The 27,851-nt window shown below is 35.0% G+C and overlaps 1 protein-coding gene across 1 annotated transcript in view; it reads left to right on the plus strand.

Moving 5' to 3' along the window:
- Positions 1-1,610: 1,610 nt before the first annotated feature.
- LOC138701666 (scavenger receptor class B member 1-like) overlaps positions 1,611-27,851 on the plus strand; it is a 43,778-nt gene continuing 17,537 nt past the window's right edge. Inside the window, exons 1-3 of the mRNA XM_069828800.1 lie at positions 1,611-1,769; positions 24,647-24,738; positions 27,100-27,263. Coding sequence (XP_069684901.1) covers positions 1,667-1,769; positions 24,647-24,738; positions 27,100-27,263 — 359 coding nt within the window. The 5' untranslated portion in view covers positions 1,611-1,666. The remainder of the gene's footprint in view (positions 1,770-24,646; positions 24,739-27,099; positions 27,264-27,851) is intronic.

Raw genomic sequence — 27,851 nt, forward strand, 5'->3', positions numbered from 1 at the left:
TCTACTATATACAGTCGCGAAGCTCAATACGTAGTAAATATGCAAACATTAGATAGTTGCTCACCACTAGGATCGCTAATATCGCCTCATTACAGGCAATGCAAAATAGTACCGTCACAGTCTATTGTTTCTAGCACCCTCTAAACTCAAGCTTCGTGACTGTATATAATAGACTGTGGTAGCAGCGACGTATCTGTATATCACGAAGCATTTATGGCTTAACGATAAAGTTCTATTTTCTCGTTACAAAGATTGGGCTTCGAATCTTTCTATGTACTGTATTTATTTTTATTTTATTGGGTTATTTTATGACGCTGTATCGACATCTAGGTTATTTAGCGTCTGAATGAAATGAAGGTGATAATGCCGGTGAAATGAGGCCGGGGTCCAGCACCGAAAGTTACCCAGCATTTGCTCGTATTGGGTTGAGGGAAAACCCCGGAAAAAACCTCAACCAGGTAACTTGCGCCAACCGGGAATCGAACCCGGGCCACCTGGTTTCGTGGCCAGACGCGCTGATCGTTACTCCACAGGTGTGGACTTTTCTATGTAAAACGCACGCGTGTAAACACAGCGCACACGATTATTTCCGAGCTGTTCCGAGGTGGGACAATCCCTGAACAGTGACCAATTTCCGTGTCAGAGGGTGTACATATTTTTAGGATCAATATTACATAAAAATCCGGACTCTAATGATCATCTCCCTTTCTTTCCCATATTTAGGGCTTGTTTCGATGACCGCCACCGAAAATGAACCCCGCGGTATGTGGTCATTTGTTGCTGGTGGTAGTGCTATGTACCGTGGGCTCTTCTATGAGCTCATAGATCGGGGTTGAGGAACCGCGGTGATGCCTACGTGGAAAGGTAAAGGGATTCTGAGGCTATAGGAGAGTTGGGGACGGCCCGCAGGGGAAACTGTAGCGTAGAGGGCCTTAGGGCAAGCACATCTGAGTAGTAGGTCTACCTACGTGCGAGGGCAGTTCCCTCAAAATGGACTAATAGCACAGTCTAGTATACGAGTATACAGTCACGAAGCTCAATATGTAGTAAATATGCATCCATAGATAGTTGCTAATCACTAGGATCGCTACTATCGCCTCATTACAGACAATGTGAAGTAGTACCTGCACAGTCTATTGTTCCTAGTACCCTCATAAACTCAAGCTTCGTGACTATATACTAGACTGTGCTAATAGATAGAATCCTGGAACTCACCTTGCCAAATATAATTTTTCTGTCACCAATTCAATCGACGCTATATAGCCGTGTACTTGATATAACGATGTGAAAAAAGTTGAACCGTTTCATAGAAACAGGGCGTGAAGGACGGAAAGATAAGGGCACTTGCCATGTTATTCACGTGTGAATTGAAAACGTTGAGATAACCTTGTATCATTTCGTGTCTTGCCATAGTAACTATGCATATCATGGCAACAGATCTTCGCATTTTATTAATGTCAACCCACAATAAGAAATCACAGAGAGCAAAGACGGATTTGCAATCACGACGCGTCTTACCGTTGTTATCGCCGCACAATTAGATAACAAGAGCATTTGCGCGCGCACACAGGCTCATCTCAATAAACCCCCAAACCACTCACTCACTGCCACTCATTCATTCATTCATTCATTCAATTGCCGGTCACCCGAACCAACAGTGTGGATCATGTCGATGGATAAGACGATTGGCAGCACGGTCAAGCACCAACAGCAGTTGAAGATCGGCTACAAAAAACAAATGAAGACCTGCCTACGCTCGCCTTCGTGGGGTGAGTTCTGAAATATCAAGTTCTTTCATCCAGTGCGATAGCAGTACCTCCTCAAAACTTTCAGAAGAATCTCTGAATTTACGACATTTCTTAATGAAATTGAATTTTAAATTTTTTGCAACTCGTATTCTAAAACCGTAATAATTTTTATGGTATAAAGAAGAGCTACCTTGACTTTTTCTGATACTCCTCTGTTCCTTCTGTTACTACTACTACTACTACTACTACTACTACTACTACTACTACTACTACTACTACTACTACTACTACTATTACTACTACTACTACTACTAATGTAATTACTCTTATTGTTAATAGAAATTGTTCCTAGCTACAAATCTGGCGTACCCCTATTCTATTCTCGGCAGAGATTTAGCTCATTCCCTTAGGGACTGAGGACTAGTCTTGTATCTTTTTTTTTTAGTTGGTTATTTAACGACGCTGTAACGACTACGAGGTTATTTAGTGTCGATGAGATTTGTGATAGCGAGATGGTATTAGGTGACATGAGGCCGAGGATTCGCCATAGATTACCTGGCATTCACCTTACGGTTGGAGAAAACCTCGGAGAAAACCCAACCAGGTAATCAGCCCAAGCGGGGATAGAACCCGTGGTCCACACCTGTGGAGTAACGGTCAGCGCGTCTGGCTGCGAAACCAGGTGGCCCGGGTTCGAATCCCGGTCGGGGCAAGTTATCTGGTTGAGGTTTTTCCCGGGGTTTTCCCTCAACCCAATACGAGCAAATGCTGGGTAACTTTCGGTGCTGGACCCCGGACTCATTTCACCGGCATTATCACCTTCATATCATTCAGACGCTAAATAACCTAGATGTTGATACAGCGTCGTAAAATAACCCAATAAAATAAAATAGAACCCGCGCCCGAGCGCAACTTCAGACCGGCAGACAAGCGCTTTAACCGACTGAGCCACGCCGGTGGCTTTGTTGTGTCTTACGAGACGATCTTTCGCCATGTCGACCACATGACTATAGAGTCCTATCTAATCGTTAATGTCTCATCATACTGGATCTAAATTTCTACAAAACTGAAGGTAATATGGAATAGGTTTGGGCTATTATTATTATTATCATCATTTTTATTATTAAATCTTAAATGATTTAATTTACACAGTATTTGATAAGAAATATCGAAATTATATTGAAACAAAAGAATAGACTGTAAAAAATATTAAATACTTTAAAATAATACTGAACATATCAAATATTAAAACATAACATTAAGTTAAATAAATTCATCCCTGTATGAGAAATGCTCGTGTTCGGGAGTTCAATATTGCATTATAGACAGGCAGAAAGAAGAAGAAAAGTAAACAAATTTCATTAATAAAAAGAACACGATATAGTATATTATTACATTATTATTATTATTATTATTATTATTATTATTGTTATTATTATTATTATTATTATTATCATCATCATCAAAATTTACATATAATTTTTTTAAACAGTTATCAATACCATCTTTTGAAATTCAAAAAATCATCTCGCAAATTCTTAAAGATTCCCTGCAGATTATACAGTTTCATTTATACCACTCAGAATGTCTTAATTAAGGATATGTTAATTTCAAATGAAATCTTTTATTTAAAAGTATAAAGGTCATCTTCTAAGATTTTATTTTATAATTGATAATAAACGGTGCTTAATTATTGCATTTTATTTTTATAACAATATTCATATTTAATTAAATATATTTATTTGCTATTAATTTCCGGATCCTCGTGGTCATCCTTAATTAAGACCGAACGATTTATTTCTCTCTTTCTTGATATTTCCATCACTTTAGCTTTGTAATGGCATACCAACTTCCCAAGCGCTCGGTAATTCTATTTCCGGCGTCAACAATGGAAGAGATTTATCTTCCCTTCATGGAATTGGGTACCATTTCTGTCCCCTTGTCATGTTCTGCCCTGTGTTGTCTCAGCGGAACCCTGTGCTGTCCTGACCACACGGTCAGTGAAGTCCACGAAGTGAGCTTGTCTTCAGTGTCAAAGATATTCCCTATCCTGAGAGTTCCGATGGAACGGACCAGATGGATCCAGTTCTTGAAGTAAACGACGGTGACAATGTTTTTTTTTTTTACTTGTTAGGTCATTTTTGTGCATTCTTTTACGCTTATTAAATATTTAATTTCTTTTTTTTTTTAGTTAATACTTCGTTAACATAGTCTATACATCCTATATGCATGTAAAACGTATAAAATTTTAGATTTACTTTTTGGCTAATGTTATCAACAATCCGGATTTAGGAGCAAAGCGCCTGAATTTTAGATCTCTTTGCCATCTCAGTCGGTTATTTAACGATGCTATATCGATTGGTATGTTATTTAGTGCCGATAAAATTGGTGATAGGACATTTTGTCGAGATGAGACTGAGGATTTTCCATATGTTATTTGACATTCGCCTCACGGTTGAGGGAAACCTTGAAGAAACCCAACCAGGTAATCAGTCCAAGCGGGAATGGAACCCACGTCCCAGCGCAACTCCGAATCAGGAGTCAAACACGCATACAGCCTGAGCTATCCTGTTGGCATCTTAGAGGTTTTCCAATATACATTTCTTACAGGTGGATTAAGATCACACCAAGATTATGGTGATGCTGATTCATTGAGAAATTATGGAATAATGGCACCTCGAAAACCTGCTTGAAGTACACTATTTGTTCATCATAAATTCCACTTGGACTTGCAGGGATTTGAACACAGCATTCTAACGTGGGACGTTAACATTTTAAACACTTGGATAAATTCCTTATAAAGATTTTTGTCGTTTGTCCAACTTTACGATTTGGTCTCAGACCATTGAAAATTCCAAGACTGATAAACGTTTATAATTGTCACGTTTGCAAGTAAGTACTCGCACGATTGTTCTCAAAACAGATGTTTGCTACGGACTTGAAACTGGAAGCGTGGCATAGTTAGCACTATTGCAAGCTGGCTACATATCACGTTCAGGAAGCCATTAAATTGAATTTACTTGTTATGCCTACGTCCCTCCTACAGCTTATGTGCGACAGAGTGCGCTGAAGCCGACTATTCTTTCAATTGTTTTTAATAGTCGCGTGGGTGACAGAAGTCTACAGTACATTATATCTCTGTATCCAGTCTGTCCTACTTTATTAACATTTGAAATAGCTGAGCATCGTTGTTAAGTTACTTTATGTTTATTTTAATTATAAATTGAAGAGTGTTATCCCAAAACGCTTCAAGTCCATTTTTATGAAAGGACTGGGACTGAGCGAGTTTTCTAATAACGTGCACAATAGCAAAAACTTTTAGACAAGTATTGGCGTTGTTTTGGAAGAAAACAAGCTTAAATATAATGATAGAGGTTTCAAAAAAATCAAACATATGTATAAATCATAAAAATGGCCAAATGAACTGAGTGCGTTTTGGGACCACACTCTTCAATTAAACCTTAGGGCTATTCTATTTTTGTTACATTAAGGGAATATTATTTATTTTTATTTGTTTATGAACATAACAGGCAAGGCCTAATTGAAGGGTTCAGAGCCTTAGTGGACCAAGCGCCATAAATAAAAATCGAAGAAAACAAGGGTTAAAATTAAGTTATTATTATAATTTAATGAAACATATAGCAAGTAATTATAAAGTATGCATATTAAACTATGTGATATATCAATCTTCATTAAACTATGGTATTCACTTAACTTTAAACCTTGCTTTCTCCGTTTTTAATGGCGTTTGGCCCACTATGGCTCTGAACCCTTCAATTACAATATACAAGACTTACAATTTACATAATTTATAAAACATAAACAAGGAAAATGAAGTATAGCCTTATTAAAAATAAAAAGAAAACAGAAAAGAGGGAAATAAAAAAAAATGAAAATAAGATGTGAAAGTAACTTCGAATTAACTATTAACAATATTTTTCAAAATATGGTAACAAATTATTCTGTATTTAGAAAATGTCAATGAAAATATAAATATTCGGATGGGGGTGTAATTTATTGTAAAATTGCAACATTTTAAAAACTGGATAATTTTTGTGTGATTCAGTATTTGCCCTTGGTATGAAAAATAAATTTCGAAATTTTGTATTAAGCTTGCGTGTATATAATGTTATATAATAAAATAAACTAACACGATCCAACTTATTGTTAATAATTTTAAAAAGAAAGTTAAAAGATTGAAATTTGCGTCTAATTTGCAAACTAGTAAAATGGAAATGTTGAAGCATTGTAGCCTAACTCTCATAAGTAGGATAATTATTAGAAAGTCTATAATATAACCATTTTAGAAATTTATTTTGAATTTTTCTAGTGACAGAATATATTTGTTAGTAACTGGATTCCATATAACCGCAGCATACTCTGATTTAGATCGAACAATGGAATTATACAAAATTATTGCAGTTTTGACTTTAAATTTACAATAATTTCTCATAACAAAACGTACACTTTTATAGGACAAATTTATAGTATTATTAATATGACTATGAAATGTAAAATTGCTAGGTACTAAATAATATACCTGAATCTTATGTTCATTTTCAGCTGGTAAAACTTTTTCCTCTATTTTATATGAAAATTTAATTGTATTTTTCAATCTAGAATAGATCATATGTATACACTTATTAATATTAAACAACACTTTATTATTATTATTATTATTATTATTATTATTATTATTATTATTATTATTTTTCAATCTAGAAAAGATCATGGGTATACACTTATTAATATTAAATCAAATTATTATTATTATTATTATTATTATTAATAGTATTTTCAACCTAGAAAATATCATATATACACACTTATTAATATTGAATAACAATTTATTATTAATAGTATTTTTCAATCTAGAAAAGATAATTAATATTAAATAAAATTTATTATTAATTCTCCAAATATGTAAGTTTGTAATATATTTTGTAATAGCTTTCAATCTGATATAGTTTTGATTTCTTTATACATTGTAATATTATCGGCAAATAATAAAATTTAGAATGCTGTATACAATTCACAATATCATTAACAAACAAAAATAATAATGATCAAGATTAGAACCTGAGGCACACCAGAATTTAGTGTAAAATGCTTAGAAGTATGCCCATGAAAATTCACAACTCTTTCAAATAAGATTTAATTAATGACAACAATGAGAAAGAAAATGGTTGCTAAGACACGAAATGCGCTAATACGTAAGTTGACACGATAATCGCTGTCAAATAATTAAATTTATATAGCCTATATTACATTATATTATTACGGTTGAAAATTGGAGACAGTCTTGTGTCATCACTAAGGAGTAAACTTATGTAAAAATGATTAACGTTGATAGTGAGATAACAGTTTCTTTTAAATTCAATTTATTATTGTTGTTATTATTTACAGTATTTTTTTACAGTATAACCATAGAATCAATCTTCTTATGTTACATTAAGTATGCGTCCACAGTGGAAAGACTTCTGTAACTTTCTCTACTAATTTATTAGGAAATCATGTTCACGAAAATGTCGCATTTTTACTAAAATCGCCTATTTGTTATCATTTTTACCATGTTCTTCCTGAAGAAATTTTCGTTAGCATTTGTTAATGAAACATAAAATTAACTTTTGCGATTTTTGTCAAATTTTTTAACTGCATATGTGCAGTAACATGGTAACAGACAGAATCTTCTTTACAAAGATAATAATTACCCATCATAGATTGTTAATATCGATTGATATTTCTTACATTATTATTTAATGTGGTGGAGTTAAAACTATTAGGCCTTCTCTGCTACATAAACAGAAATACAAATATAAAAAAGAACGAATGTAGAGAGAATAAATAAACAAGAAAAGAAATGAAAGTATAGGTACAAATACAAATACAAAAGGAGGGAAAACATACAAGTACAGAGATAAAATCACGACTGGTAGAAATGAAAAAAAGTAGTAGTATATTGATTACGTAACATGTTCAGTGACTAAGTAACTAAATATCTAGAGCTAAGTAAGTTACTAAAATTTTGAAGAGAAGCAAAACGGTAACAGTTTCGAAGTTTAGAAGCTTTTGCAACAAAGTTAAAATTTTCAGTTGACTGTACTACACTCGAAGAGTGGGTCTCTCTTTGTCTTCAGGTGAAAAGAGATCTACTTTGGGGATCGTTACAAACAGCTAACCTGTCTGACTGATCGACAATCGTGAGGGCGGTGTGTGAAATAAGGATGGAAAATCCTATGTCATAAGCTGTTGTTAACGTGAAATATATACAGAATAAAAGAAGGAATACCATGGAACTAACTAAACTAATTATACGGAGCAATAACACAACAACAAGTGAAAGTGACACTAATAATCAACAGTAGAAATCGTTGAATGATGTAACAATAAGAAATTAATAATTAAATAGGGAAACCATTGAATTACTATTGCTATTTAGTAGTGAAGGAGAACAATCAATAAGCAGGAACCAATTAAACTGCTACTACCATCTAGTGGTGAAGAAGAAACCAAGGTAATCATGGCCAACAGTGGTGTTATCTAGTGCATTTTTCTTGAATTTTCTTGATATCCTTTTCGACTATAGGTAGCCATAGCCTATGTCCGGGAGAATGAGACTGGGTTGGCTAATCACCCGAAAAACTCTTATGTCCAGCTTCCTTATACTTTCTCTGAAGTACTATACTTTACTCATAAGAAATTGCTTTCAAAGTTTGTTTTTGCATACTATTGAATTCCGACAGACTTTAATGCTAACGAACGAACCGAGAATTAAAATAAATAATCTTTCCTAAAACGTTTTTCTTAATTATTTCTTAAAACACCGGGAATTTGGTAGAACTTTATATTCTTATGGAAGTTGATTATAAGTTGTTATTAAAAATGCTTAATCTCTTTCGTACTACAAGTTACTGAGCCATTCTGAGGAGAGAATGATATTTGTTTGAAACAAATGCAGCAAAGCGTATAGGTCCGATTAGTAAGTAAATAAATAAATAAATAAATAAATAAATAAATAAATAAATAAATAAATAAATAAATAAATAAATAAACTACCTAGTCATTTCCGTTGGATAAATCTGCATTGGTAAATTTGTCACGATATGTAATAAGTGCTAGTAATTAGAATTACTAACAGTTTAATTTGTTTGCCAACGAATTGCTGCATAAAATGTCATTTAGTTAGAATCGCGAGCATGTTTTCTACTAATCTCTTTAAAATGCAGAATTTTTAATGTAATATAACTCTTCATTACCTTTAAGCGTAGGCGGAGAGAGAACCGTTTGCTTGGGGGGAGGGCAAAGCAAAACCATAGAATCCCTATATAATAGGATTATGGGGAACATTATTTACCTCCTCCCCCTGTTATAGCTTGACCATGGTACAGTATATCGGAATATGGTCATTTAATAAAGGTATTTTCTAGGGGCATGTTTCTTACAGTGTTACATCCATATTTGCGATGTTTCGGACTGAGATATAGGAATTCTTAAACATTCAGAAAATTAAAATAAATATAATAGTCCAGACACATGATCTGATGACATTAATTCATCAGTTTAAGCACAGAAACGTTATCATAAACTAAAGCAAAAAAGTCTTTTGAATTCAATATTTTCTAACGTTAATAGAAAAAGAAAAAACAATTCAGATAAGTTTCGGGGGGCAGTGTCCCCCCATGCCCTCCCCCCATAACTCCGCCTATGCCTTTAAGTAGTGACAATGAAAACAAATTCATACGTAGACGGAGGAGAATATTTAGGCCAAGGATAAATATTGATTTTAAAGAATTTCAGTTTAAAGAAAGATTTCGTTTGTCAAGAATTAAATTTGAGGCATTGCTTACTACTGCAGAGTCTTATTGACATCTTGCAACACAGGGAATTTTCCCTACAAAGAAGAGAAGACTACTTAATAGTAGTTAAATACTGCATTTAAAAATAATTTTAAAATTATTAATAATATTCATTTGAAAGATAATATGTAAATACATATCATAGCTCTCTTCCTAAAGTTTGGCCTACTGCATAGTTTTCGTCGGATTTCCAGCATATGAAGTTAATAGGTCAGGCAGGCCTCTTCTGTGTTTCCACAACTCTGTATAATTGAAATAATAGTTTCAGCCTCTTAACCCAGATCTAACATCAAGTTGAAGGTCTCATCTTCATTTTCATGAACCAGTTACTGACCTCATGACTTCACACCAAATAGACCAGAATTCGATTCCTGTCAGGTCATTTCGAAGTAAAGGATTGTTATCTCCTAATCCAAAAGAAATACCTCCTTTGAAAGCATTATAAAATCCTAATTCTTTTATGTCATCTAAGAATTTTGCAGTAGTAGGAACATCTGTTAAATGCAAGATCTTTCCAATAGTTTCCCTTAAAGCTTTTTTTGTAAGGGATTCATTAATGAATCCGTAGAAATGATTTCTATGGGACTGAATTTCTGCAACTGATAACTAACAAGCAACTAACAGAAATGTAAATAGACCCACCAAGCACAGAAAGGTCCCGCGCCGTGGCGTCGTTATCTAAGGCATCCTGCCTAGGACTCACGTTACGGAATGCACGCTGGTTCGAGTCCTCATGGGGGAAGAAATTTTCTCATGAAATTTCGGCCCGTGTATGGGACCGGTGCCCACCCAGCATAGTGATGCACTTGGGGAGCTAGGATACTTAGCGGAAATCCGGTTTCGAAAACTAGCTATAACGGCTGGGGGGGATCATCGTGCTAACCACACGATACCTCCATTCTGGTTGAATGATCGTCCACCTCTGCTTCGGCATGTGGACGTGAGGCCAGCTACCGGCTGATCGGTCTTGGCCTTTCATGGGCTGTAGCGCCACTGGTTTATTTTATTTATTAAGCGCAGAAAGATTCAATTCATGGTTCCGGAAATGTGTTTCATGTACAGTGGTGTCACACCAATCAAATCAGTGATGTTATCGAGTCATGGGAATATTTTTTCGCTTTTAATTCGGACTCTATTCTTCAATTCTTGTGTAACCGAAGTAGATATATATATATATTTAAATTTTACCAGAATTTGGTGCAGTCGCACATAGTCTATTATTTGTACGATATGTATTATGAGGTTTTACAATATTTTCCAGTTAAAATTCCTACTTTTTGGCGGAAAATAAAATTCATCCATGTTTCACATTCTCTTAGAGAGGTTTCCTCTGCATCTGAATCGAAATCGAATTGTAGTTTCAGAGCTCAAGTGCGGTTAAAAATTCATGTCTGTTCGCACTTGAGTAACTTTGAGTTTAGTGACTGCAAATATAATACTTTCCAATTAAAGATCTTACTTTCGGCGGAAAATAAAATTCATGCATGTTTCACATTCTCTTAGAGAGGTTTCCTCTGCATCTGAATCGAAATCGAATTGTAGTTTCAGAGCTTAAGTGCTGTTAAAAATTCATGTCTGTTCGCACTTGAGTAACTTTGAGTTTAGTGACTGCAAATATAATACTTTCCAATTAAAGATCTTACTTTCGGCGGAAAATAAAATTCATGCATGTTTCACATTTTCATAGGGAGGTTTCTCCTGCAATTGAATTGTAATTGCTGCTTAAGTGCGTTGAAAATTCATGTCTGTTCGCACTAGAGCAACTTATATATAACATTTAGCTCGAAAACATACCATTTTGTACATAGAAACAACTGTCAACTGCAATCACCAAAATGCACAAAGCACTCAGTTGCTCAAGTGAAATCACAGTTTTATGAGAATGTTTGGGATCTGATATTTGATATTTATTTATACCAAAAAAAACTAATATAATTATAGAATGACGGTGTTATCTTGAGGGAGTCTTTGGGATGTGCGGACTATATGGTGGTGTTTGAACGCATCCAACCTTTAAAATGCTTATTTTACGACGTTTTATCAACTGCTATGCTTAACTAGAGTGTAAGTGAGATAATGCCGGCGAAAGGTACCCAGCATTTGCTCGTAATCGATTGAGGGAAAACTCCGAAAAAAACTTCAGCCAAATAACTTTTCGCAATTAGGACAGTAGGATGAAAATGATCAAGCAGCATTCAGCCTTTTTCACTGATAGAATTTGAGTCTTCAGTTCAGTAGCACTTATTGTCAGCATAAGTTCTTTGTAGTACATAAATTGCACCTAAAATGGAATATGAGTTGAAATTGAAAGAGTGGGAACGTACATGCATCTTGTTCGCATTGCTATAGTAATAGCACAGTCTAGTACACAGTCAATCACGAAGCTTGAGTTATGAGGGTGCTAGGAACAATAGACTGTGCCGGTACTATATCGCATCGTCTGTAATGAGGCGATATTAGCGACCCTAGTGGTTAGCAACTATCTATGAATGCATATTTACTACGTATTGAGCTTCGTGACAGTATATATTAGACTGTGTGGTAATAGCCACTGTAGTTGCTTTGAAGTACGTTCAGTTGCGATTGAAAGTCGCTCCAATGGGAAACCTCTTAAGTGCAAGACGTTTTTCTTTCATAAGGATTATGATTGCCATGGCAACCAAGTTAGTGACAGATAGGAAACAAGAGAAAATCGAGACATTATCGACATAAAATATCCGAATTTTCTTGTCGTGGAGTTTGTAAAGCACCCAGAACGTACCGATAACAAACATGTCTGTGACGAGTGTGACCGTGGCGGAAGCAGATAACCCTGAGTCAGGCCACGTCTAGCTAGCGGGGCCAGCGGGAGCGAGCAGAGCCCTCAGTAATTAATAACACACATTTAACACACGTATAAACAACTTGACAGCGAATTTATTATGTAATCTTTAGTATTAATGACCAAGTATAGTTAATATGGCTCACGACAACGTAATATAATAAAACTGTAGTTAATGTCGCAGATAATATGAACGTACCAGAGACTTTACTACGCCATTTATAGCGTTATGATGTTTTCACAGTCTAGTAATCACATACGAGTATATCGTTAATATAGTTTGAGCTAATATAAGTTAGGGTCGTGTTCATAAACGAGACTGTGGAAGAAGAATTTCCAAAGTCGACTTTCGTAGCAAAGCTTAACTGTATTGAAAATCCTGTTCATAGGCAATTGAAGGGGTCAGAGCCATAGTGGGCCAAGCGCCATACATTAAAAACGGAGAAAACAAGGGTTAAAATTAAGTGCTTACCATAATTCAATGAAACATATAGCAAATAATATAAAGTATACACATTAAAACTAAATTATATGTCAATCTTCATTAAATTATGGTATTCACTTAACTTTAACCCTTGCTTTCTCCGTTTTTAATAAATGGCACTTGGCCCACTATGGCTCTAAATCCTTCAATTGTTCTGAGACTTTGGCTTTGACTTTGGTAAGTCGAGATTTGACGCTCTTGTTCTAATGTTGCAGTCACAATCACTGCCTTCTAAACGAATTAAATTAATGGGTAGCTGAAATAGAGCAGACATTGCCACAATCAAAGCCATCTTTTGTATCACAAATCAGTGAAACAATTGAACATCAGTAGACGTTAAGCAATTATTGTTAGTCATTCTTGTCACATTATATAATTATTTCACTGTAAAATAATTCGGAAGGCATGGAAGATAATAAGATGCCACCAATGACAGACTATGAAAGAGATGTGCTACTAGAATTGGTGAAGACGTATAAAGAATAGAACTAAATATACAAATGAATACTATGTCATTAACCCTTACCTGTAGAGCAATATCGAAATGAAATTTATTGTTGGTGGAACAAGTAATTCTTTTTGATTATTTTATTATTCATCAGTGCATGTTGAAACATGACGAGGATATCTTATACACAGTGGCGGTTCCTCGGGGGGAGGGAAGGGAGAAACGTCCTCCTCACATTTTTCTTCTTTTGAAAGTAAATACCAAATAAAACATGTGTCTTGAAATTTGAGGAAGATTTGATAATTTTTAAGTTCACAGCTATCAGAAAACTTCGATTGATGAGTTTTAAACGGCGTGTGCTCATGTGCTGCGCGAAAACTGTGAGAAGGATGTGAGATTGTTTGTGAGGAGCAGTGCTGCCAGCCCCAAATCGAAAATTTCCTCAACGAAACAGGCAAAATTTCCCCAAATTTCCTCAACATATCTGCAAATTTTGGATTGGTGCAGGAAATGCCGGATAAAAGAAAAAAAATGATTTGATAAGACGTAAAACTACTGTTTGTTCATTATAATACCTGTAAAACTTTCATACTACCTCAATACTGCTTTATAAAATACCTAAGCTTCGAATTGTGACTTACAAATAATGTATCATTTTAAAATCCATCTGAATGCAACGGACATTCACTTTTATTTATCTTGTGTTTTTGGAATTATATTGGAATGTAAAAGCAGAATACAAATTAAAGACGTAATTTTAATGCATAAACATCCGACTTATTAATTTATTAACACAATTTCACATCGTAGTAACCACACACAGCTGTTATTTGGCACTGCACAGGTTTGGTTGCATTGCAACAATTGTCGCACGCATTACCTCAATTCCTCAGAGGTCAGATCAATTGTACAGCTGCATGGACACACAATGCGGCTCTGGTTGAGTGTGAAAATATCACCAATGCGGTGTCTACTGATCATGTCACTCGAACTTTACATGTTATGACTGAAAACTGAAGAAACAATAAAAACAATACATAATATTAAGCTTTCTAATAAAAGTATTTTTCCCGATGTATATGCCAATACAACAGGGGAGTGAACCAACAGCTACTATATTGCTTAAACACTAAGTTTCAGTTTCACCCAGGGAATGAATACTTGTCTACTTTCAAAGACTGAAGGTGGAGGCTACGGCTAGCGCCGACTCTTAAGTCGGGGGAACCTCACATTCTGTCTGGTCGAGAGGAATATCTAAATATGAAGTTAAGGAGATGCGCTACTGAAATTTCTAAATTTCTGAAATTTTTAATATAAATTTTTCTTAAAGGTAACACTGCATTTTGTGTAATGGAGCACCCTAATTTGTTCATTTGTAAAAAAATATAATTTATTCAATGTTGAAGCATTAATAAAAATATAATACTGCTTTACGTATAATTCTCTATCAATAAAACTATGCTGAAAACAGTCAATAAAATGCTCCATTTCACAACAGAGATATTAATGAATAAATAAGCCAAGTTTCATCGCTGTAGCTTTAACCACTGAGAAATAAAATGAATAGTCGTGGCTGAAAACGTAGAAAATTTTGTTTTGAGATAATTAGGTATAATTATTGATAATCATTTAAAATGGAATAATCATATTCATTATATTTGTAATAAATTACGTAAAACATTATATTACTTTGTTGTTCTAAGAAATATTTTGTCAATTAACTGTTTACGTACAATTTATTTAGCATTATTTCACTCTATATTTATGTATGGTATTATAGGTTGGGGTGGAAATTATAAATCCAACCTTTAGCCGTTAATTTTATTACAGAAAAAAGTATTACAAATTTGTTTGAAAAAGCAGAGATTACTCAACTGAATTGTTGTTTAAACATTTCAAAAATTTCAACATTAAACAAATTTGTTATTTTATTTTATTAAAATATTTTCACGGAAATCTTAATAACTTTGAAAGGCACATACATAAATATAGAACTAAAAATACGAATTCTCTGCGTTTGTCTGAACCTAAATGTAAAACCAATGTAGCTTTTTATCATAGCATGAGTCAAGGTTCCAGATTATTAAACAAATTTTATTCTAATATTATTTTAACCACGAATCCTCTCCAAATTAACAAAAAAATGTATTGGATTTATAGTTTGGGTTTAAACATATTAAACACTTTTTAATCTGTATTCACTCTCAATTTTAATTTTATTTTTGTCTGTACTGGAATCCCCTCCTGAGCACGAGTCTTACTCATTCAGGAGTGGGCTAGTTTATCTTACATTGTATAAACTTGTATTCATTTCAGACTTACTAGCAATAAAATAAATAAATAAATAAATAAATAAATAAATAAATAAATAAATAAATAAATAAATAAGTAAATAAATAAATAAATAAATAAATAAATAAATAAATAAATAAATAAATAAATAAATAAATAAATAAATAAATAAATAAATAAATAAATAAATAAATAAAATTTAAAGTCTTGGTTACATATAACTCGTACGTTAACACAACTTCTACCAATTATATAAACGTATACCTATAATTAATATATTGAGATAAAATGTTCTTGAAACCATACATTTTTAGCACGAAAATAAAAAAAAAGATAATATTTGTTAAAATTCGACAATTTTCAGTAACACATCGCCTTAAGCTAACGATCTTTAAGAGTTGTGAGTGCCATAGGAAAAGTAGTAAAAAGCTTACAAATATGAGAAAAGGCAATTCCATTATCTTTCTTGTGAAAAGGCAAGTGAGTGCTTTCTCACTAACGATACCGTGGTTTTCATTCTCCATAACATTCTATTGGGGTGTATTTTTGAGGAAGGAATTGTATGACAATCTTATTGCTTCTTGCAAGTATCATACATCATCATTCCAATTAGGCTATATTAAATATTACATTAACTTTTTTTTTCCTTTGATACGGAGGAGCTCGACAAGTAACACTGCAGCCTCTAGTGGACTTATTGTGCCTTGCCGCTCCTACAGCTGGAATGATTTCTGAAGTCCGAACAGTCGCACTTTTATAGATATTGTGACTCAGCTGTGTGGAGCCGATTCAGCATGCGCGTTTTAAGGTTCGGGTTGAGTTCCACTAAAGTGTCCTTTCACCCTTCCCCCAAAAGCGTACTATAGCTCCTCAGCCTATTATATGCCAGTCATAGTACTTTGTCAGGCCTCATTATACTATTATAGTGATGGTGATGAATATTGAAAAGAAGAGTGACGATGGAATTCTTGATAGAAGCGGAATAACTCCGAGAAAAGCCCTCAGGAACCTTGGCCTTGTCCATCACAAATGTTGAAGCATGTCAACTCGGGGCCAGGTGTAGAATCGGCTGGTAGGCTTTGGTCTTCCATTGGCTGCCACGCTACGGATTTGTTTTTATATTTTTATTGCTTTCGTCTCCTGTTCTTTTCCATTTTATCCTGTCTTCTTCTTCTTCTTCTTCTTCTTCTTCTTCTCTTTTTTCTTCATTATTATCATCATTTTTCACAGTTTCTTCTTCTCCATTATTTTAATTGTCATCATGTACTTCTTTTCCTATTTCATATTCGTCATTTCTTCTTTTTCTCTCTTCTTCCTCTGTCTTTCTTCTTATCTTTATTCTCCTCCTCCTTTCTCTTCATGTTCTCCTCCTTTAACATCATCCTTATCATAACTGACTAATATTGCAGAGAAACAACAAAGTAGGTATCCACCAGTATCTTCCACACTGTGACTATTTGTAATGTAGTTGATTGCAGTCTTCATTGGTTATTACTTTATCTTAATCTTCTGTTCTTCTATTTTTTATTCTGTAGATTTTAGTCCTTTGTATTCTTAGTTCGTGAAAAACCTTGATTATCTGATCTAGTGTTATTACTCCCTTTTTTGCCAGTTGCAGATTACTTGCTGAGCGATATTTATTGTATGAATTATTTATCGGTTAACTGGACAATAGCTCACAAATTCAGTTTAACGATAGCACCTAAAATTTAAGAAATCATCAATTATTAAACTACAAAAAAACCAAACATCTCATCACATAAAAATTAACCCCAAAAATGTGTTCTAAATTCAATGAATTATTTAAAATATAGGATCTAGATTTCGGCATTTCTTATATTACATATGAACTCTTCGTTATTATAACATTGAAAATAATCGGTAAAAAATATTGTTATTTATTACTCTTTAACTTTTCATTTGTATTTATATCTGTATCTTTTATTAACATCTGTACTTATTTCTATTTCATGTTTTTTATTTTTATGGCATAAATAACGGAAAAAATGTACTATGTATGCATTGATTGTAATTGGGGCTTGTCTTGTTATAAATAAATAAATAAATAAATAAATAAATAAATAAATAAATAAATAAATAGATAAATGAATAAATAAATGTTTGGTGGTAAGTTTTCGCGGGTACACCCGTTTCCCCCTACCGGGATTCCACCGTTGCTCCATTAAGCATCATAATCATCGTTGGGTGTTACGTAGTTCGCCTCACATGATGAATGAAGGACAACGCCTTCTAGGTGGGTAAAAGAACTGCAAGCTTCGGGGCGTCGCCCACTAGATGAAGACTCTTGGGTCAATGACGCAAGTCAAGTGCGCGCAGTTAGTTAAAAAAAAGAAAAAACATTGACGGGGTACGATTGTCATAAATCTCTTAAGAACGCAGTTAAACAGATACTTAAAATAAAAAAAATAAACATGGAGTTATATTCTCAACCGATTCTATGATACATTTAATGGAGAAAAGGGACTTGTATGGGACAGATTTCTTTAGATATTCCGATTTTTGCTGTCGTTTTTATTACAATAATGCTCTGTTGTCGACATGTCTCTTCTACTAGACTCTGTATTAAAAAGTAATTATATTATCTCTTTATAAGCGGCAGTAGTTGATATGATACCGTTGAAATACTACACTCTACAAGGACATCGTCGGTGTCTTGCCCTTGACAAACAGAAAATGTCGCATCTAGATGGTGAATTCAGAAATAAAATGTGATAGCGCGGCGCTAACGCATGTGAGGTCAGCGGGAACCTGAAACAACAATATCACGCGATGACACCGACAGATTCCCTAATCACTACGGAGGTCGTCGCAGACAGAAAGTCTTCACCCCGTCTAGATACTGGCTTGACCTTAGATTGTGTCTGCAGCAGACCGTGTCCAAACAATCTTATCAAAGCCAGATTTGTTCATAAGAGATAGTAACCATTCAGAGAGGTCAAGGATCGAACCTGGATACTCCTGAAAATTATATTATCTTATAGAGAATAACACAAATTATTATTTAGTAACGTAAGTTACGTTTAACATTTTCACTATTTTATTTCATTTCATTTATTGTATTCCATAGATCTTACATTAGCAATGAAGCTTTAAGGTGTGGAATAAGTCAAAATTTTACAAGATTACAATTACAATTTTTTTGGGCTGTCGGGTAGCTCAGTTGGTAGAGCAGCTGGCTACGGACTGGAAGGTCCGGGGTTCAATCCCAGGTGGTGATACGATTTTTTTCTCGTTGCCAAACTTTCAGAACGGCCCTGAGATTCACTCAGCCTCCTATAAAATTGAGTACCGGGTCTTTCCCGGGGGTAAAAGGCGGTCAGAGCGTGGTGCCGACCACACCACGAGGTCATGGAAAGCATGGGGCTCTACCTCCATGCCCCCAAGTGTCTTCATGGCATGTTACGGGGATACCTTTACCTTTTTTTACTATTACAATTTTACAATTTTTTTACAATTTTTACATTTTTTTACAATTTTTGTCATTTTACAATTTTGCAGTTTTCTACAATTTTTTTTTACAATTTTTTACAATTTTTTGGCGAGATGTAGTGAGATGAGGTGAGACCGAGGATTCGCCAAAATATTACCTGGCATTTGCCTTATGGTTGGGTAAAACCTCAGAAAAAAACCCAACCAGGTAATCAGACCAAATGGGGGTGAAGTGAAGTGAGGCCTAGGACTCGCCATAGACATAGACCATCCAGCTTCAGTCCCACGGCTGGGGAAAACTTCGGAAGAAACCAATCAATCAGACCAAACGAGGGATCTAACCGAAGCCCGAGCGCACACATGAGAGCACTAAGAACGCAACAATAAAAATAACTGAATCGAGAACAGATACAATAGAAATAGAACATCTTTTCCGAACATCTGAAATGAAAGTTCTTAAAAAATCTAAGGTAGAACCCTATGTAATAAAGCAGAGAAACCATATATCCTTCCGTACTGTTCAGAGCATTTTCAAGTGATTGAACGTATGATGACGTAAATGGGATTCCCATATACAGAATGCGGCTTGAGTCGCTACCCTGAAATTGCGTACTGAAGTAACCTGACTTACAAGCATGTCTAGTCGTATTGGTGAAAGTGTCCACCATAGTCTTAAAAATTAGGTTCAGTTTTCGTTGCGAATTGCATACCACTCAGGAAATAAATGATGATGAACATCTTCATTACTTATGGCTTTTAAGGAACGCTAGCGCATCTGGCCGCGAAACCAGGTGGCCCGAGTTCGATTCCCGGTCGGGACAAGTTATCTGGTTGAGGTTTTTTCGGGATTTTCTCTCAACCCAATATGAGCAAATGCTGGGTAACTTTCGGTGCTGGACCCCGGACTCATTTCACCGGCATTATCACCTTCATCTCATTCAGACGCTAAATAGCCTAAGATGCTGATAAAGCGTCGTAAAATAACCTACAAAAAAATAAATAAAATTTAAGGAACCCGGAGGTTCATTATCGCCCTCACATAAGCCCGCCATCGGTCCCGATTCTGTGTAAGATTAATCCAGTCTCTATCATCATATCCCACCCCCTTAAAATCCATTTTAATATTATCCTCCCATCTACGTCTCGGCCTCCCCAAAGGTCTTTTTCCCTGTGAACATCTTCATTACTGTATAAATCTCCAGAGTGGAAAACGAGAAGCTCTTCACAGCTTAAATATTCCCTGCAGCAATGAAAGTCTTTCTCTGACAGGACATCGTTTAAGAGATGAATTGCGACGAAGATAATTTGAACAGAAGTGTCGTCTCCCACAAAAAGGAAAAGGAGTGTTAACGTACACGGAAGATCCTAAATCTGACTATTGGATCACCTACAGAAAAGCATTATTCTCTTCGGTCGTGGTCGTTCCTTGACAGACCAACTATGCCGCCAGCTGGAAAGCCAGGAAGTCGAAACCCTTAGTCATATGTTGGGCTACTGCCTAAAAGCGGAATTATTTCGGAACACACGTCGTCATAGAGTTCGAAGTAAGGCACAGTGGGAAGTGTACGAAGAGGTTCTCATTGCTTAGCAGAAGAAGGGCCAACAAGCAGAATGAACATTGTGGAAATCGATAGACGCAATTAACGGACGATACATTTCGAAAAAGATCAGCAGCAGGCCATTCAAGTTTATCTACATCACTCCCTCACTTAAGCGAGAGCGGGAGGTGCAAGAAGAACATCCTTTAAATTCAGAAAATCCGCACTTCTCGCTCTCGACTTCACATGTGAAGATATAAAAAGAATTTATATGATGATACCATGGTATACCGTATTCATTCTGCATAATAATTTATTTAGCATGTAAATTACTTTCACATAATGATGATCTTGGCAGTATATTATATTTCGTCTCTTGCAAACAAATTGTTTATTGTAAACTTCATCATCATCATCATCTTCATCATCACCATCATCATCATCATCATCATCTAAACAGACACAGAATACATTCCGAGGCCCATTCTGGTCAGACCATCTTCTTTGTTGTCTTTCAATATCCCTTCTTCCTATTGGCTTGTATTGTAGTGTTAGTTTCGGTAACCTAAACCCTCCATTCTCAAAACATAATTTTTCCACTGTGGCCTGTATCTTTCTATGTCGTCTACAATATTGCTCTCCTGAAGCGTGCTTCTTATATTTTCATCTCTAACATGATCTATTCTACAGAATGTTGCTAACAGTCTTAAGAATTTCATTTGTTGAGCAAATAATCGTCTTTTATCTTTCTTTTTTAATGTTCACGTTTCAGACCCCAAAAATGAAGTGGATTTTGATGTCATTTTATACAATTTGTAAACTTTCCTATGTTTATTATGTTCTCTAGATCCTTGTGGTCAGCCGAAGATGTCGGTCAGATATTCCTCATTTTGGAGATTTCATCAGGAAAGCGTAGGAGTCTTCGGCTACTCGGATTCTTCAGCCCGTACTACTAACAGAAATGCTTGGCTTCTAGTGATATCTTTATCCATACGCTTTGTCTTCGATACAGACCTATCCTGAAATTTGGACGATGAATTTCAGCTTTCGTCCCAACGTTTTGGAAATCTTTGGTAGGCCTGCCTCTTCCCTGTAGGGAACTTTTTCCTTGCCATTATTACTATTCTGTTGTGTTGGCATGTTATCTACATACAGTTGAAGAATGCACAACATTGACTTGGGTTGATGAAGATAAATGCATATGGAAGAAAATGAGAAAGTATGACGATTTACATAAAATAGTTGCTGTCTTAGTGCCTGTAGGCTATAAAATGTAAACATAACATGAAAGTACGAGTTTATGTAATTTACAATTAAAATTTTTATAAAGCTCAAACCTTTTTTTTTTTTCTTACAACAGTTAACTGCTAATAAATTAATGATGTGTTATATTGCACCATTCACGTTAAGAGCATGTACCCATTATCATGAACTCCTTCTTTACAAATAAACAACTTTACACAACAACGATTTTTTTTTCTTTCCCGACTGGACACAAAACAGATATTTTTAAGTACAGTATTTAGATAAGGTCCGACTTCCCGATTTATGACAAGTTGGATTTTATTATTTGATATCTGAAGGACGAATGCTCTATAGAGGTTTATGTCACTTTATTTTCTTCAAATTTCAACTCATAATATTCTTATGCTATTGTTTCCAAATATTGAAATAGCTTACAGCTGTTACTAAAATAATATAATTTGGCAGTTCTTCTGACTGATATGTAAATATGCATAACATATTTTCTGTCATTTTTTTTTTTAATTTCCTTCTTCTAACTTTCAGGTTCTCCTTTCTTGTTTTAAATACGATACTTACGTTTCATTTTTAGATAAAATAACAAATAAAACATTTTCATAATTACATTTAAAGTACCAATAAGTGTTTCTGTATAGGGTGGTATATTTATGAAAAGGTTTTAAGTCGGAATTATGCTATTATAGAAGCCTGTGTTGTCTTGTAGTTTATCTGGAGTTCGTAAGGTGTCGTATGATCGTAAGACTTTTTTTCTTATCTTACAATAACAAAACGTATGGTTTGCCAAACATAATAAAATCCTATAAATATCAGGGTCATCAATGAAGACAAGTTTAGTGATGAAAGAAGAATTTCATCATAGTACCGAGTACTGATACTGAATAATCTCTACGAAATTGCGCACAATGCTTCAGCGTAAATTCATTTAGATGACGTAGAAGTCGTTATCGACGGTCTAGCGGATTGCTAGCAGTAGGGTCCGAGGTTCGCAGGTTGAAACTCTTCCGAGGGCGATGTACTTTTATAGGGCTACTTCCAGACGCCCTCCAGGAGGGAAGTAAAGACGTGAATCATGTGTCGTGGATTTACGGCGAGGCGTCTTTGGTTCTTTTTAACCCTGTCCCTGATAAAGGACCAGTCAAAATTTGTCGGCCATTTATCGCTCGTAAAAATAAAAAGGGGAACCACTAGTATTTATTTAGGCTATTACTTATTTCATACAGAGATTTTGAAGTAACAATTAGACTGAAATGACAAATTCACTAAATCAACAATAACAATTAAAGAAAATACAATGAGAGAGATAGCATTCTGTTTATACAGTAGTCTCTCAGTATGTCAGTGGTAGTAGAGCTTGACATTGCAGTGTAGAAGATGTTCCGAGTCCATTATTCAGCTCAGGCGAATACGACTACTATTACTGCAATTACTGCTACTACTACTAATACTACTAAATCATCTGGTTACTGGCTGGAAGTTTCTGTGTTCAGTCCTTGGTAGTAAAATTATTTTATTCCCTACAAGAACTTCCAGAACGGCCTTTTGGTTAAGGGGTTAGGTACATCTTACGGCAGTAAAATTTTGGAAATATTCAACATTTTTTTCCTCCATTACTGTATCTTGTACAATAATGAAAATTAGTAAGTGTAAAACACTGTCCTTCTGCTATATGGAAAAATATTTTTACGATTTGAAAATAATTATTTACATTCTTTTTTCCAAAATTCAGTTCACTGTACAGTGATGAAGCGTTTCCCACGTAGGCTAACTCAAAAACTATCCAACATTCTTTGATTAAATTTTTATGTGTATTAATGCATGTAATATATACAATAAGATGCAAGATCACTTCTCTACCTTTGATAGATTGTCTGATAAAAATATATTCATTTAAAAAGGTCAAATATCAGTATTTTCTTCTAACACAAAATTAAAAGAAAATGTTATTTATTAAGGAATGTAGTTGAAAGAGCATGATATTGTAAACATGAGTTTAAGCAATAAAATAAAAGAGAGAGAACATGAAAAAGTTAACAAGTTTATGAGTTATGAGGGAAACGCTTCATCACTGCACATTTTGAATTTTGAAAAAAAAAAAAATACTACATATTTTTTTTTTAAATCGTAAAAATATTTTTTCATATAGCAGAAGGATAGTGTTTTACACATACCAATTTTCATTATTGTACACGATACAGTAATGGAGGGAAAAAATGTTGAATAGTTCCAAAAATTTTACTGCTGTAAGCTGTACCTAACTCCCAACTCAGCCTCCTGGTCTTTACCGTGGGTAAAAGCATGGCGACCTCACCAATTTATTCTAGTGCTTCAGCGCGGGATCATCATTCAGTATAATAATACTAATATCTTTACAATCCCAACCATGCTCACAATAACAATCACGAACAGCATAAACGTTTGACTGTATGGGAAATCGCTGAATCTCCTGTCGTTTTTAATTGCTTGCAGTTGATTCTACTTTTCGTACGCAACTGACTGGAAATGACTGGAATTCCGTGCAGAACGAGTGATGCCATGTCTGCTATGTCACCAGTATACGAACTGTGGACTGTGCTGTGTCAGTGAATTTTCTTTCAGCTTGTTTTGCCAGACTTCTTATCTAATCGTCTGGAATGTGAATTTTATATTGAATGAATTAACATGTGTTTATGAATGTATAGAAGCATCAGAGATGTGTTATTACTTTCTGCAAGTTATGCACGATAGTCGTCTGACATTTCTGTTGCAGGGTTGGTGTTGCTGTGTGCAACATTTGCCTTTACTGTGACAATCACGGTTGTCGTGTGGACCACGGATTTAATAAAGATTGCTTTGAACGAGGTAAGTTTAATTCAGATGTGCCACCCTTGGCATTTAGAGTTTAAAAACACATTTTTAGAGTAAAGTTTTAAGTCACAATTCACTAATTTTATCGTAGAAGCCGTGTCGTTTTATACCAACTTTATTGGAATCTAATGAATTGTTAATGAAATAAATCAATATATATTAGCTTGACATGTGCTCTTTCTGCAAGGAATCAAAATTGTAGTATAATAATTTCAGTTCAACTAAAGTTTATTTGTCAAATTAGGGATATAATATATGCATAGGCCTACCATGTACTTAATATATAACTTCAGCATATAAATGAACTTATTTTTCCATAGTAGGCCACTGAAGAATATTAGACATTGTAAAATTCTTGATATTCGTCTGGTATGTAACGCATTAGTTTGCGTATATCGTCAAGCTTCTCTCTTTGAATTGGCACGATTTTGTCTGGATATGCCAAAGAAGAAGGTAAACATGATATTGTCCTTTGTACTTACAAGCAAACATTCTCATTGGGCAGATAAAAAAGTTAATATTTTTTCTTCCATAATTTTAATAATGTCAAAAGAAGTGCTTACACAAATTTTGGCCAATTGAGCGCAATTACGAAGGCCGTAAAAGATAAGTTTCCCTGTGGCCGTTTACAGAAAGAGAAATTTCATGGAAAGTTTTATTCAAGCAGATATAGCAATTATTGAGTTATTTTTCAACGTATTCCCCACCAGAACCGAGACATTTTGTCAATAAGTGGGATCAATTTTTGTATCCTTGTGTCGTAAATGTCTGCCGTCTGGAATCGGAACCATTGTGTCGGCACAATACATGTCTTTGTCATGAGTTGTTTCTGCGCGCTTCCAGGATTTCACAGTAATGTAAGACGGCTATACTGATATATGTGGTTTCTGCATGGAATGATAGCCCTATATCAACAATTCATGAAACTCGAATAAACTTATTTTGCTACAAATAGTGACATGTGCTGTTTCTGCAATCCCTGATTCATTTCTTAAGTCCTGCACTGTATTGTATGTTACTTTATATTCATGAATATGTACAGTAGTGGCAAAAAAACCGGACCGATCCTTATAGCTGATTTCAGAGCCGTGTTCATAGTGACAGCACGATAGACTGGTAACTAAAACTTTCGTGGTTCGAATCCTGCCTGGGAAGGAAACTGTTTTTTGTTCCTTATTCAAATTTATTCCCATTACTTTTCGATTGCAGCGATATTATACTATTTAATTAACTAATTATTCCCAGAACATGAATTTTACCATATTATTTTCTAATGGCTTTCGAAATGGGCTACGTCAGCAGTCGAAACTACAACAATTTCAATAGATTACTCGCTATCTTGTGAATGCGGGCGTGGCATGCGCAGTGGCTCATTTTGGGGACTTCGATTATTCCGTCGGTCCGGTTTTTTTGCCACTACTGTACATAACCCATAATTATATCCAATACTTCCATGACTATACAGTGGAAAACCTCGAGGTACTTATGTTATTTAAATAGAGAATGAGGCGAGACGGACGGCGTGGAAAGCCACGAGCCACAAAATCCATCTCACACTTCTGTTTCCACGGTACGCGAGTGACGTCAGTATGAACCTCTTATGTTAAAACGTTACAATACTTCTCATTTGTATCTGGAACGTATGTATTTCATGTTAAAAAATAAGGTTCGAGAAGCGTATTGGCTAAGCAGTGTGACTTCCTGTTCAGATTCCTATCTAAGAATGATGTTGATTCAGGTGTGAAGGTTTTAAGGGCAAGAAACGTCGTACTCAAGCGCCGCCGGGCAGGGGTTCTTTAGCAAACTTTTTCTTTTGACACATCCTGTCATTCGTAATAGATTGTAGCAGGCTCACCCGCACACTCTGTAGACTGGTTATGGAGAGAGAAATAGTTCTTGTTATATTCTACTCAACAGTGAATGAAGAACGTTCTATACTTCGTATTCTTCGTATGATAATAATGACTTTCTACATATTTTTTATTTTATTGGGTTATTTTACGACATCTAGGTTATTTAGCGTCTGAATGAAATGAAGGTGATAATGCCGGTGAAATGAGTCCGGGGTCGAGCACCGAAAGTTACCAGCATTTGCTCGTATTGGGTTGAGGGAAAACCCCGAAAAAACCTCAACCAGGTAACTTGCCCGACCGGGATTCGAACCCGGCCTGGTTTCGCGGCCAGACGCGCTGACCGTTACTCCACAGGTGTGGACTTCTACATATTATATCGATCGTGGTATAATGTAATTTTTATGGTATTGGTTAAGAGCAACTGGCCAGCTTGTGTTATATAACTTATAATTTCTTTCTACGATGGATGTATTAAAAGATTATCCGATATGTTTTCTTTCAGAACATGGGCATAGAGAACAACACGGCGGGCTATGATATATGGTCCAATCCGCCTATATATCCAATAGTGCAGGTATATTTGTTCAACTATACAAACGCCGACGCTTTCGCAAAAGGAATTGACAAAAAGTTGAGAGTGCAGGAAGTGGGGCCGTACGTTTACAGGTAAGGATCTTTCCCAATATTTCTTTAAAAAGTGTCTCACTGTAAAAGAAATGTATTTTATTTTCTTCGTTCCGTTGTTATTAATATAATTTTTCTCCCTTCTTTCATGCTCGGAACAATTCATTAGTGGCTACTTGTGAATAAAAATAATATGTAGACCTACTACAATTAGTAAAATAGTAAATGTGCTATAAATTCGCGATATTTTTTGAGAAAGTGTATTTATTTTGTGTACCATGCATTTTTCCGATTGAGAAACTTTTGTTATACAGTCTGCTGATTTGTTGCCAACAGTTTCATAAAAACATTAGGGAAAAGTGGTCGAGATTTATATACTAGTTATTGGCAATAAAAATGTATCTTAACGTGAAAAATGTTGCAGTTTGTATAATTGCAATGTCTAGGTCAAATGACTGGCACCTTGTCTTTGCTTTGCATCTATATACTAACACAATCCAGCCGAATATTGATACATTAGTGCGAAATAAGAGATGTTAGCAATCAGTTAATCACTAAATAGATGGGTGTTCAATAGTTTGTGTGTGTATAGTCTTATCAATCTTACCCTAATTTATGTTTAGAGTGGTG

Source organism: Periplaneta americana, chromosome 6 (genome assembly GCF_040183065.1).
Source record: "Periplaneta americana isolate PAMFEO1 chromosome 6, P.americana_PAMFEO1_priV1, whole genome shotgun sequence".
In the NCBI taxonomy this organism is placed as follows: domain Eukaryota; kingdom Metazoa; phylum Arthropoda; class Insecta; order Blattodea; family Blattidae; genus Periplaneta; species Periplaneta americana.